The sequence below is a fragment of the Mytilus galloprovincialis genome, chromosome 1 (genome assembly GCF_965363235.1).
Source record: "Mytilus galloprovincialis chromosome 1, xbMytGall1.hap1.1, whole genome shotgun sequence".
NCBI classification, from domain to species: Eukaryota; Metazoa; Mollusca; class Bivalvia; order Mytilida; family Mytilidae; genus Mytilus; species Mytilus galloprovincialis.
The window spans coordinates 116,646,313-116,658,989 of record NC_134838.1 but is presented as its reverse complement, the minus strand read 5'-3'; the positions used below and the strand labels follow the sequence as shown (position 1 = coordinate 116,658,989).

At 31.2% G+C, this 12,677-nt stretch overlaps 1 protein-coding gene across 2 annotated transcripts; it reads left to right on the top strand.

Moving 5' to 3' along the window:
• The first annotated feature begins 16 nt into the window (after positions 1-16).
• On the top strand, positions 17-12,443 carry LOC143053523 (armadillo repeat-containing protein 1-like). 2 transcript variants are annotated; one of them, XM_076226319.1, is made up of 9 exons: positions 17-134; positions 3,018-3,097; positions 3,308-3,382; positions 4,150-4,241; positions 4,960-5,073; positions 6,417-6,498; positions 7,057-7,173; positions 7,699-7,773; positions 11,801-12,443. In XM_076226319.1, the coding sequence occupies exons 1-9, from the start codon at positions 116-118 to the stop codon at positions 11,993-11,995; spliced, it is 849 nt and encodes a 282-aa protein (XP_076082434.1). In that variant the 5' UTR covers positions 17-115; the 3' UTR covers positions 11,996-12,443. The 2 variants fall into 2 exon arrangements, with proteins under 2 accessions (XP_076082434.1, XP_076082442.1); XM_076226327.1 differs by lacking the exon at positions 17-134 and adding an exon at positions 2,269-2,381.
• The last annotated feature ends 234 nt before the right edge of the window (positions 12,444-12,677 follow it).

The following is a 12,677-nucleotide window of genomic DNA, read 5'->3' as shown; positions in this document are numbered from 1 at the left end:
TCCAATCGAAATTAATTTTACATTCATTCGCCAATCAGATTACAGCTATTAAACGTGGGAATTTCAACATTAAAAAAAGATACACAAAAAGGACAGTGCAAGAATATTTTGAAAAATGCAAGAAAATCGAAGATGTATGTGTCAATTGGTCAATTTTAAACCACATTTTTATGCATAGAATTTCACTTTGAAATTGGTCTATATTTACACACATGTGACATGTTATATCCTGCTATGTTAAGTTATTGCACTATAAAATATAAGTGATGTCAGCTTCATCAGCAGGAATACACGTTATCGCTATTTCTCCGCCATTACTGAATATCACACAGGTTCCCATAAAATTTTGACGTCATAAAACAAAATAACTGACGCCACAATGGAAAACTTGATTGTTGTTGATGTCAAAAGTTCAAGCGGCCAGGTCAGCCGCCATTAGCGATAAGGTGTATTATCCCTAAAGTGAAGAAGGAACTAATTAATGATTACTGGGTTATCTAGAACTCTAGACACTCCCCAAAATCTAATACTTATGTTCCTCTACACAAGCGCTTGGGGTCCCAGCAATTGATCCTCCGTGCTTTCTCATTGAAATTAAAATAAAAAACTTATTTTACAGCAAGTGTCCGAAGGAAGAAAGCAAAACTGCTATTTTTGTTTATATATCTCAACTTGTACGATTCGCTCGTGTATGTAACAATGTTTTAGATTTTAACGAGAGAAATTTATGTATTACTGAAAAATTATTACACCAGGGTTTTCGATATCACAAACTAGTTAAAACATTTACTAAATTCTATCATCGGTATAAGGACATCATTCGTACATATAGCTCAACACGCAGACTTCTTATACATTCAGGTATTTCACATCCAATTTTTTTATGGAAATATTCTTTATAAAGCACAAAGGTGTCAGTATTCACCTCAAAAACTAACAAAACCTTTGAATAGACTTATTAAGAAGGGATATAGTTACGATACTGTTGTCAGGTCATAAAAGATTGCATATTTTGGCGTTAATATTGATTCACTTATAGGGTCTTTGCATCGGAACTAAACACATTTATTCAAAAACCAGTTGTTGGCATGACATGGGTTATGTTCTTCTCATATATGTTATGATGGTATGATACTAAACCCCTAACGGGAAGGATTGTGCCTGATGTTCATATGATGAAATCATAATCTTTCAGTCAGTTTAATTGAAGTCTGGAGCTGGCATGTCAGTTAACTGCTAGTAGTCTGTTGTTATTTATGTATTATTGTCATTTTGTTTATTTTCTTTGGTTACATCTTCTGACATCAGACTCGGACTTCTCCTGGACTGAATTTTAATGTGCGTATTGTTATGCGTTTACTTTTCTACATTGGCTAGAGGTATAGGGGGAGGGTTGAGATCTCACAAACATGTTTAACCCCGCCGCATTTTTTGCGCCTGTCCCAAGTCAGGAGCCTCTGGCCTTTGTTAGTCTTGTATTATTTTAATTTTAGTTTCTTGTGTACAATTTGGAAATTAGTATGGCGTTCATTATCACTGAACTAGTATATATTTGTTTAGGGGCCAGCTGAAGGACGCCTCCGGGTGTGGGAATTTCTCGCTTCATTGAAGACCTGTTGGTGACCTTCTGCTGTTGTTTTTTTCAATGGTCGGGTTGTTGTCTCTTTGGCACATTCCCCATTTCCATTCTCAATTTTATGAAAAGTTTGCAATCTTTAATTAAACAGATTTTAAATTAAAATCCACGGCTTTCATCAGTTGTTGCAAAGGATTTGTAAAGGATTTGTATAGTAAGACTATACAAATCCTTGGTTGTTGTGAACTTGCTTATTTAAAAAACAAACGGGTCAGAGCACAAGGGCTTGTTTAGTGGGTCAAAGTATATATTTTGAACTTGATGCAGAGATCCGTAAAATAGTGTGTAAAATGTATCCTGTTTATCTTTTATAAAATATAATACATTTTTAAACTATCAATCTTCTTATTCTTCAACATGTACATGAGACAGCTTCTCTCTTCAAAACTAGATAAACAATTGCTGGGTGGAAGTTGACGTCAACAATGGGAAAATGAAAGTACGGGAAATAATATAACGTAACATCGTGTAAATTGTAAGTTCACAACATAGGTCAACAGTTTTATTGGTAATATATAACATGACTACAAAATGTGTATAATGAACAATCCAGATCATAATAAACCAACAAATAATTTTAAGTGAAACTATTGGCACAAACAGTGAAATTTACAAACATCATTTTCCCCTAGAACTATCATGTCAGACTATTATTGAATTGAACCAGCTAGAAGAACACACAAGTTGTTGCTAAATGCCAAGACTTGACTAGCAAGAGGCCTTTAAGATCGGCCCTCAAAATTAGGTAAGCAGCATGTGATCTCATTTCTGTTGTTTATATACCAAAGATTTTATGAACTATAATGATTATTCACAGACAGGTTGTGATATAAAGATTTGCTTTATAGTGACCACAACTTTTTCCTGGAAAAAGTACTATTTGAATATATTGTATGTTGACCTTAACGCTATTTGGGAACCTGCTATAATTTGGAACAATCACTTTTCTTTTGTTCATTTTTGTGGCATCCAATAATTTTCACTGTGACTAACAGAAGTCCAATTTAAATACCAGACAAAAAGCAATAATGTGTTTTAGCTTGTTAGTTTATATTTTTGTAACTCTATATATGACTAGGGACCCCATAAGTAAAAATAGGCCAAAATCTGTATTGGGATATACTTGTTCAGATGAAAATGAGGTAATACAAGCTAGGCAACAGTAATCCTCTATATACAGCCACATTATCAAATCTTAACCCAGGAATTTGTTCCTGTTAAAACTTGTATGTTTTCTTGCAATAAGAAACTTTTGAATTAAATTCTCTTTCAATAAAAGAAACTTTAATATTTTAGACAAAGTCTTCCTCTTTGTAAGTTACAACAAATTTGAAATTTGACTGACGATATGAAATTGACAGATTTTTTTTTATATTTGTAGATAAATCCTTGTCTGCAGATGCATTGACTTCCCTGAAGACTATGGCAAGTGATTCCAAAAAGAGAGGTTTCATAGTAAAGGTCAGGCTTGAAAATTTTACTTTTAATTTCATCTTTTTTCATTGCCTGTCAATGTCATTTGTGTCCAAAAATGAATATTAAAAGATAAATTTTCCAAATGCATGTTAATTGTTTAGTTAAGACAATAAATCAATTGCTATTTCTTGTAACACAATAAAATTTCGTATCCTTTATTTAATAATCATGCTAAGGTTGTTATTTATTTTTCAGGATGGAACATTTTTAGGAGGACTTGTTGTTGTATTATCTAATCCAGATGTAAAAATTGTCACAACAGCTCTAGAGGTACATGTATATATATGTATTAACATATATCAAGTTCAATTAAAAGAAAATTTGTTTCAGATCAAGGCAACTAAGTGCAGACATCACATAGTGAAATTAGAATTTGCCTGCATATGTATAGGGACAGTGGCATATCACCTGTCTAACTACATGTTTGTAGTGATTGGCAACTGCTTTTCATGGCAATTTAAATCATACACACGGAAACATTTTGTTTAATCCACTATGGCATTCAGTGCCTCCCACTTAAAAATCCACTGTGTTAGTCCTGGTTATAGAAGTTAGATATTTTGGTTGTGGAAATGTGTAACATGCCTCTGCAGTTAAATAACAATAAAAATATATCACATACTTTATGATACAAATAGTTGTATTTTTTAACATTATGTAGTTTTTTCACTAATGAAAAGATACATTTAATGTTCTAAAAACAAGAGGAAAGAAATGAATTTGGAAAATGCTTGCTCTTGATTGTGCGTTGAATGCTTTTATCTGTTATTATAACATTTATTAATTTCATATACTTGGTATTATTTATTGGATACTTTTTTTCTTGTATTTTGTGGGACTAATTTCTGTAGGATTGTATGCACACTTTGACAGAACCATATTGCATGAACTTAAATATCAATGGATTTTCACTTTTTTCTTCTCAATTCTCCTAAATGGGTATCTATAAAAATAACTGAATCCACAGTATTACATATAAAACATTATAACTATTCCATAACAATGATTTTCATTGTACTATCTACTTGTTATTGCAGACATTAATCCTTCTGGCTGAAGTGCCAGAATACAGACCAACACTATCTTCATTTATTGGTTTGAATGAACAAGTAGAGATCCTACTAAACAGGTTAGTTATGAAGGTTAACACATGGATTACTGTTTACATATTACTCAGAAGAAATTATTCTGAGTATTCTTTATTTATTACAGGACACTCATATATTTTTCAATGTTTCTGGATTCAAGGCACATTTGAAATTTATTGTTCAGTAATGTTCAGGAGAAGATGACTGGATCCAATTGAATTTAAAAATAGATTATGTTGATTCATGTAATTTTTATGTCCCATTATGGGCATTATGTTTTTTGGTCTGTTCGTCCATCCTTTTGTCCGTCTGTTTGTCCGTCCATCCTACTTCAGGTTAAAGTTTTTGGTTGAGGAAGTTTTTGATGAAGTTGAAGTCCAATCAACTTGAAATTTAGTAAACCTGTTCCCTTTGATATGATCGTTCTAATTTTAATGCCAAACTTATCCCATTTTCGCTGTCCACTGAACATAGAAAATGATAGTGCGGATGGGGCTTCCATGTTCTTGGGACACATTCTTGTTAAGATATAAATCTCAGGTTTCAAGGAAGTTCTGTTGTTTTCAGGATTTGGGAAATTCAAGGTAATTATTATGCCTTGACTTATGATAAATCAAAGGAATTGTCCATCTATATCATTTATAGCTCTATGTATAACTAATCCATTGAATTTCAAATTTATATGCAATCTTAAATTTCTATAATAAATGTTTGTACTTAAAACACTTTTTTTGTTATATCCTCATCAATTATTTGTAGAGAAGATGAAAACATTGCTAACCTGGCTGAAAAATTGTATGATTTATTAACACAAAAACCAGAGAAACATGCACCATTAAAAGATTCATTTAATACATCAGGAACAAGGTCAAGGTAAGAATATAAGTCTTCTATCATGGACGGTTCATTATACATTATACACTACGACGGTAGTTGATATAAAGCTCTAAGTCAATTTTTAAGGGTTTTTTATAAGGTGAGTTTACATGTCTATCAAACATGGTTTGACTGACCATGAACTTATTTCATGGATCTGTAATGAAGGTTAATTTTTTTTGTGAGGTCCATATCTCAGATACTATTAGCAAATGGTAAACACAATTTGGTGTATGGAATGATTTTAAGGTGAAAATATCCTTTTGGTGAGGTTCGACTAATACTTTCACTGACCTCATTTTTATGGTTCATTGGTCAAAGGTTATTTTTCGTTGTTAGGTCCTTTTCTCAGATACAATAAGCAAAACCAGGCGTCGAAATTAGCGCTGGTCCGGTGGTCCGAGACCAGTAGAATTTGCATCGGACCAGTAGATTTTGTCACCTGGTGGTCCAACGGACCATTAGAAATTTGTTGATAAAACCCCTGTTTGCATTGCAATTTTGGTTTCTTTACAAAACAATTTACCTGCAAAATCAAATACTTGGTACTGGGGGGTACTAAGTATTGCAATTGATCAATTTCATTAATATTTCGGATGAGCGTCCTTCACGACATCAAAAATGTGGAAATATTTGGAAAAAGTCAAATCGCTGGACAAAAAAATACAATAATAGACATTTAACGGGAAGATCTGAATTAAGTTCATGAAATTGACAAAAGGAAACGTAAATATAAAAAATCCTTGGAAAAAGATTGTGATTGGTTAAATTATATAGTTGATCACAATGTAATCAATTTGCATATCATGTGAAACACTTGTAGTGACAGACTTAGATAAGAAATGTGTTTTTGTACCGAGATCTTCAAATTTTAAGTTAGATTCTGTTCTTTCTAATGAACAATCAGAACAGCACTATAAAATACGAGAATAAAGATGAGGAAACAAAGAAAGGGAAAATCATGAAAATAAACGTAAACATCTCCTATTTATATTAGTGTTTGTCAAATGAATTTCATATGTGCAGGACCAGTAGATTTGGAGCCGCACCAGTAGATTTTCAGTCCACTGGTCCGGCTGGCTTGTACACAAAAAAGCTTAAATTCGACCCCTGAGCAAAACGTCACTAAAAAATGTATATTTGGCAAATGTAATGCTTGTAAGGTTTACCTGTTTATCTTGCTAATTTCATCTGACCTTGTCCTCATTTTTATGGTTCATTATATAATTAGTCCACATATATTCTATGTTATCAAAAATTATTGAACTGTCAGTCATGAACAAACCTGTAAGAACTAATATGTCAACATTAATGTATATATATATATTTATTTTTTTCAGGCATGGAACAAGTAAGAACAAAAGTGTAAATGGTGGCAGAACAAAGCATATAATCTTACAGATACGAGGTCTTGTAGTCAAGGTAAATAGGGGTAAAAACTTGTTCAAGTGGTCAAGTTTAAATGGTGTTATATACCTTTATAAATTTAAGGAGTTTAGAGGTATACGTCAATGAGACAGCAACCAAATGATAATTATAACCCAAAAGGACATCTAGGTATTAGAAAAAGATTTAGGAGACAAGTTAACAGGGATGCTTGTGTTAGGTAAAGTGGATTGACATATGAGAAGATTTGTACTCAAGGTTGTTTATTTATTTATTTCATTGTTGTTTATAACAGTTAGACATGAGATAAAGAGGAAACTTTGTCAAGGTTGCTAGTTACAATTCGGTGAATAAACCGGTCCCAATATGTTAGGGTCAATAGAAAATAATTAGCTGTAAAGTGACCTAGCTAAAAATGGAGGCAGGCAACCAAACTATTTGGTCTGTCTACATCTTTAAATGTATCACAGCAATCATTTTATGTGTGATATATTGAAAATATTGGATATTGAAAAATAAAATTAAGATGTTACCTTTTACCAAGAATTAAAAGAAGTCTCAATTTATATAATTTACCAAATATTTGTCTTTCAGAATGACAAAGATGTTGTGATGAGATTGTTATTGCATGTAAAAGGAGTTGTTAGTATAACCTTTGACCTGAATCAGAAGAGATGTATTATGAGAACAAAACAAGATGTCAAACCAGAGGTAAGAGTTTAAATGAAGTACAAACTGACATCCAAATATCATCAGTTGGAAATCATAATTCTTTACCTTAAAAAAGAAGTTATTGAGAAGTATTTTTGGTCAACTCTTATTATTTTGCATACTGCTGCATAAATATTTCAGGAGATTAAGAGGTTCTTAAAGAGTCATAAGTAAATAAATTTGTATTCTTCCGTTAATTTTTTTTTCTTTGGTGTTCAATTGAAAGACACACTTATGTCCACTGATAGTAATGCAATATGCAGACAAGATGTAGCTTTTACTTACAATTTTATTCATTAAAAGGACATGTATTGAGAATGTATAAGCTGCATTTTGAGAATGATGACTTAGTATGATTTAAGGATCAAAATGACATTAAAACTATTATACATTTTAAAATTTCTGCAAGAAGTTGAAATGATTAAGACATTTCTATTTTGTTTTTATACATCCCCCTTTTACACAAAGCATAACAAGGGAAGGTAGTATAGTATGAGTTAAAATAGTAATTATTTCTGTTTTTAGACTTTAGCCCAAGCAGTAGCAAAGTCACAAACTATGACAGCTCAACAAGTGGTTAGAGATGAAAATGGAGAGGAGGTACTGTACTTAATTTAAATATTCAATTCATATGAAAATTCATCAATGGATATATTTTTTTTTATTAAAACAAAACTATATTCTTCAGTATTGTACATTAAAATAAGTATTTTACACATTTTGCAAATAAAACAGATCATTATTTTTTTTGGATAGAACTGGTTTAATTTTTATATTCAGTTTATACAGACAAATTAAGGTTCAATTTAAAGCTTCATGCTTCTTACTTTACAGGCTTAGAAGTTAAGCCCTACATTTTGAAAAAATGTAATTTCTTTCCTGTTTTTATTTTCATAAAAGTATCTTCTAAATAATTTTAAAAAAAAATCATATCTTTGTTGTAATAGATATTTCCCTTCATTAACTCCTTAAAACCCAATACTATTTCATTTTTCAGACTCTGTAAATGAAACTAAGAGCCATACATGCATTCATTTAAAAAAATATTTCTCTCATGTTAAGTTTTTTTTAAATTTTGGACAATTCTTGGCTATTGTTAAGAAGCTAGGTTAAAATGTTTAATTATCTACATATCAAGTTTTATCTACTTAAAATTCTTATATGATTTGCATACTAGGGAATACGTTGATATGATTGGTCGAAAAGACTTCCGGTAGTTGATCTTAACGTTGGTATTTTTCGATAGATGACATTGACCGAACTTCTTTAGGTAACCAATGTAAACAAGATGGCGGTGATAATAACACCGACGTTAAAAATATATTTTCACTGCATGTTAATCGTTAAATAAAAGTTTTTGCAGTTTATTTTTTAGCAGATAGCAAATATCATTGAATATGTATTTTTGTGTAAATCAACAAATATATTCATGCGCCAGGCCTATTTAATGACATAAAAATACAATTTACGTGGGATAGAGGTAACGAGTATGGAAAGGCATCAGTATTCCCTATCCCCAGTTTCAAAGAATTATAAGAATTAAATGCCTTTTTAAAGGAATTTATTGGTGTATAAACTGGACCAAGTCACTCACAAACATATCATATTATTGTGAGTGAATTGGTCGAGTTTATACATCAATAAATTCCTTCAAAAAGGCGTTTAATCCTATATAAAAAAAAAAAATGAATAATCTGAAGATCCAGCATGGAGTTATTGCCTCTGAAATGTAAATTTCTATTAATTTTTAAAGTTTTGATAGTCATTTTCAAATATAGCACAGATAAAATAATGTACAACAAAACTGGAGAAAAATCTTTTTTGAAGTTATAACCCTAGAAATATCAATTTTGTCTGTTTTTTTTTTCATTTTTGGCAGTTATCTTTAAAATTATCAAAGTTGGGTAACAAATATTAACCTCATGAATGATCAGCTTAAGTTTTTTTTATACAAGTGACAGCTTGGGGTACTAGTATCCAAACGGTTTAGTCACGTTTCTCCAACATTTGATAATTAGACTAAAACAACATAAGGGATGAGGGGGTCCTCATAAGGGGGCCTCATAAGGACTGGCATCGTGATGATTACCTGTAATTCACCTATATCAAGTCTAAACTAAAATATTGTAAAAAGGGATATTGTTAAAAAATATTTATATCAAAACATTAACAAACCATATATTTTTGGTCGAGTATAACCAGAAACGGTTACGTAATTATTTTCATCCGCCGTATTTGATTTACAAAATAAAAAAGGTTATTCAACAAAAAATTCCTTAAATAAACAAATTCTAATCAAACTGAAAATCTCATAAAAAATTATGAAGAAATAATCTCGAAATTATTTTTTTTAAAGATTTTTTTTATTAAAAGTAATATGAAAAATCGAAATGTTCACTGACTGTACCTCATTTTAGTAATTCATTCTATTACTTGATATATTTTTGTATTTGTGTTACATGTAGATGTTAAAATCTAAACCGATGCAAAACAGTCAAGTTTTATTTATGTAAAAAGTCACCAAAAGCGATTATCTTCTAGAGCGAAGAACCATATATCTACATTGTCATTCTGTCTGTATATCACTAGAGCCAAAGCCAATTTTCGTGGTGTGCTTTCTTAGCAGATGAAATAGTCAGTCATATATCTGTCCACTTTTTCCACGGAGCTGATACAATTAGGGTACATCACGTCGCGTCGTGATCTATATAGTGTTTAACTGTGGGAACTGGCTTGGTGAATATTGTGCACTTCTAGTATTTTCGATTTGTTACTTAAGCTTTGGACAATTAATGCTAGTTGACTAAGAATTTTGAATAAACTGTATCGGTGATAATAAGCTGCATTTTGTACTTTTATATAAGATTAATGACTCAAGATATATAAATTCTTAATAGCTCTCAAAATATAAATTGTTAATTTTTATTCAAGATCGCAACATTGTAATCTATAATACATTATTATGAAAAATAGAGAACAAAATTATGAAAAAAAGCAAAAAATTGCTTCCGGCCGTACGGTAACGGATACTGGATGTGTAGTGATTGATAATTTAGTCTTAGATTATTTGTTGCTTGTTTATGTATGTTTTTGTACAGTTCTTTTATAGTTCTGTTGCACCAATGTCTCAAGATAAGGGGGAGTTTTGGAGTCTGTAATTCGGTGGTTGTCTTTGCTGTGTAATATAATCGTTTTTCGTTCATTATATTGTACATAAATTAGGCCGTTAGTTTTCTCGTTTGAATTGTTAAACATTTGTTTTCTCGGGTCCTTTTGAAGCTGACTATGCGGTATGACTTTGCTCATTGTTGAAGGCCGTACGGTGATCTATATTTGTTAATGTCTATGTCATTTGGTCTCTTGTGAATAGTTGTCTCATTGGCAATCATGCCACATCTTCTTTTTTATGAATACATTTAATTGTTAACTTCTGTTTCATTTGGTCTCTTGTAGAGAGTTGTCTCATTGTCTATCAAACCATGCACATCTTTTTTTATATAAAATAAAAAATTACATCACTGTGTTAGACTATATGGACTTTTACAATTTTGGGAGACTATTAAAAAATATATATCTTTAAAAAATATATACCTTTTTAACAATATTTTGGTCAAGATCAGGTGAATTACAGGTAGATATCAAGATCCAGTCCTTAAGAGGACCCCATAATCCCTAATGTTGTTTTAGTCTAATTACCAAATGTTGGAGAAACGTGATCACACCATCCAAACAGTTATCACCCAAAGGGCAATTAACACCTATTTAATCACTCTAAGGTGCCTCTGTTGTCCGACTGGAAGGGATTAAAAATTAAAGGTGAAATATTTTTTAAAGATCATACGCAGTAATTGGATGAAAGTACAAAATTTAGGACATGGCTTTTCCATATAGAAACGAGAAAAATAACATCCTGAAAATAATTATAGCATTGCGGAAATTATTATAGCGTCACGGGAAGAAAATATAGCGTCTCGGTACCGCGACGCTAAACCGCCTGAGATGAACACTGATAACCATTTCTATCTTCCTTGAAAGTTCTGAAAAATCTGTTGATCTGTTTGGAATCATTGGTCCTGAAAAATCAATCTATCATTTTGAACTTTTTTGGCGGTCATCTCATAAAAGCAATGGGAGCTAGGTTTAAAGTGTAAATTGCAAAAATGATCACAAAAAAACTAAAAGGTTCAACTAAAGGTTCTCATTTACACTAGTAGACTTTCTAGTATGTAGTGGTATGGGCTTTGCTCATTGTTGAAGGCCGTACAGTGACCTATAGTTGCTAATGTCTGTGTCATTTTGGTCAGTTGTGGACAGTTGTCTCATTGGCAATTATACCACATCTTCTTTTTTATATTTGCATTTATACATCATGTAAGCAATTTGTTTTTGAAAAATGTCATCTCTTAGTACAGATATCTTTGCATTTCCAAACTTGGTATGAAAAGCCCAGAGGTATTCTTATATGTAATTTTTTTTTTCTAGCAAGTATTTTATGCCTATAAGATTTTACAGTATTTATCTTCATATCCTTTGTCAGCATCTTGTTACTTATAATGTTGCTTTGATCATATTATGTTTATAATATTTTGTTATTTTTTTAGTGTATGTATCTTTTGTTTTTTTACAGAAACTTATAGCATTTGGTTCCAACATGAGAGATGTGGACAAGGAGAATACAACCTTGCCAGATTATCTACCAGAGGAGGTAGACAGTCCAAAAGCTCATACTAAACCTCTAGCAAGAAATAAAGGTGATAACAAAAGGGAAGGTGGCTGGCTAAGTTCTGCTGCTACTTTCATAACAAATTCTTTTTACTGGTGAATTGTGTATAAGTTGAACAATCTCAACAGGGCAGCAACATAAGAACAATGAGGAGGAAATAGAAGTTTTGACTGATTTTATATCTAGAGTAGGTGCAAGAAATGCAAGTGTGTCTTATTTCAAAGATGGTAGATGTGTTTTTATATGGAGTTATGACTGTCATTATCAAAAACTGATTTAATCATAACTATACATTTTTTACAGAAGTTTACTGTAAACCATGTTTATTTTAACAAGATGATTATAAGAATGAAAGTACAATTTATAACTAATTTACAATTGATTAATTAGACTGCTGTTTCCTTTTTCTGTTTTAGTGTTACTTTCTTCATGTTCTTAGTCTTCATTTCTTTTCTTTATATTTCTGTTTCTTTATTCTTATTATAGTTGACAAATTATTTGAATTGTTTTAATTGTACATAATGAATAAATTTACTTTTTACATTGACATGTTTCCTTTTCATTGTCACTGATTGTAAACTGTATTGCTTAGTAACATGTTAGTTATTTAATTGATACTAAATTTTTATGCCCCACCTACGATATGAGAGGGGCATTATGTTTTTTGGTCTGTTGGTCTGTTCCTCCGTTTGTTCATTTGTTCATTCATCCGTCTGTCTGTCCCTCTTCAGGTTTTTAATCAAGGTGGTTTTTGATGAAGTTCAAGTCCAATCAACTTGAA

What these genes read in the sequence shown, in the direction of transcription:
- LOC143053523 (XM_076226319.1), top strand. An exon ending in TTGTCACAACAGCTCTAGAG is followed by an intron (nt 3,383 to 4,149) that starts GTACATGTATAT and finishes TTGTTATTGCAG; the next exon opens with ACATTAATCCTTCTGGCTGA. An exon ending in AACAAGATGTCAAACCAGAG is followed by an intron (nt 7,174 to 7,698) that starts GTAAGAGTTTAA and finishes TTCTGTTTTTAG; the next exon opens with ACTTTAGCCCAAGCAGTAGC.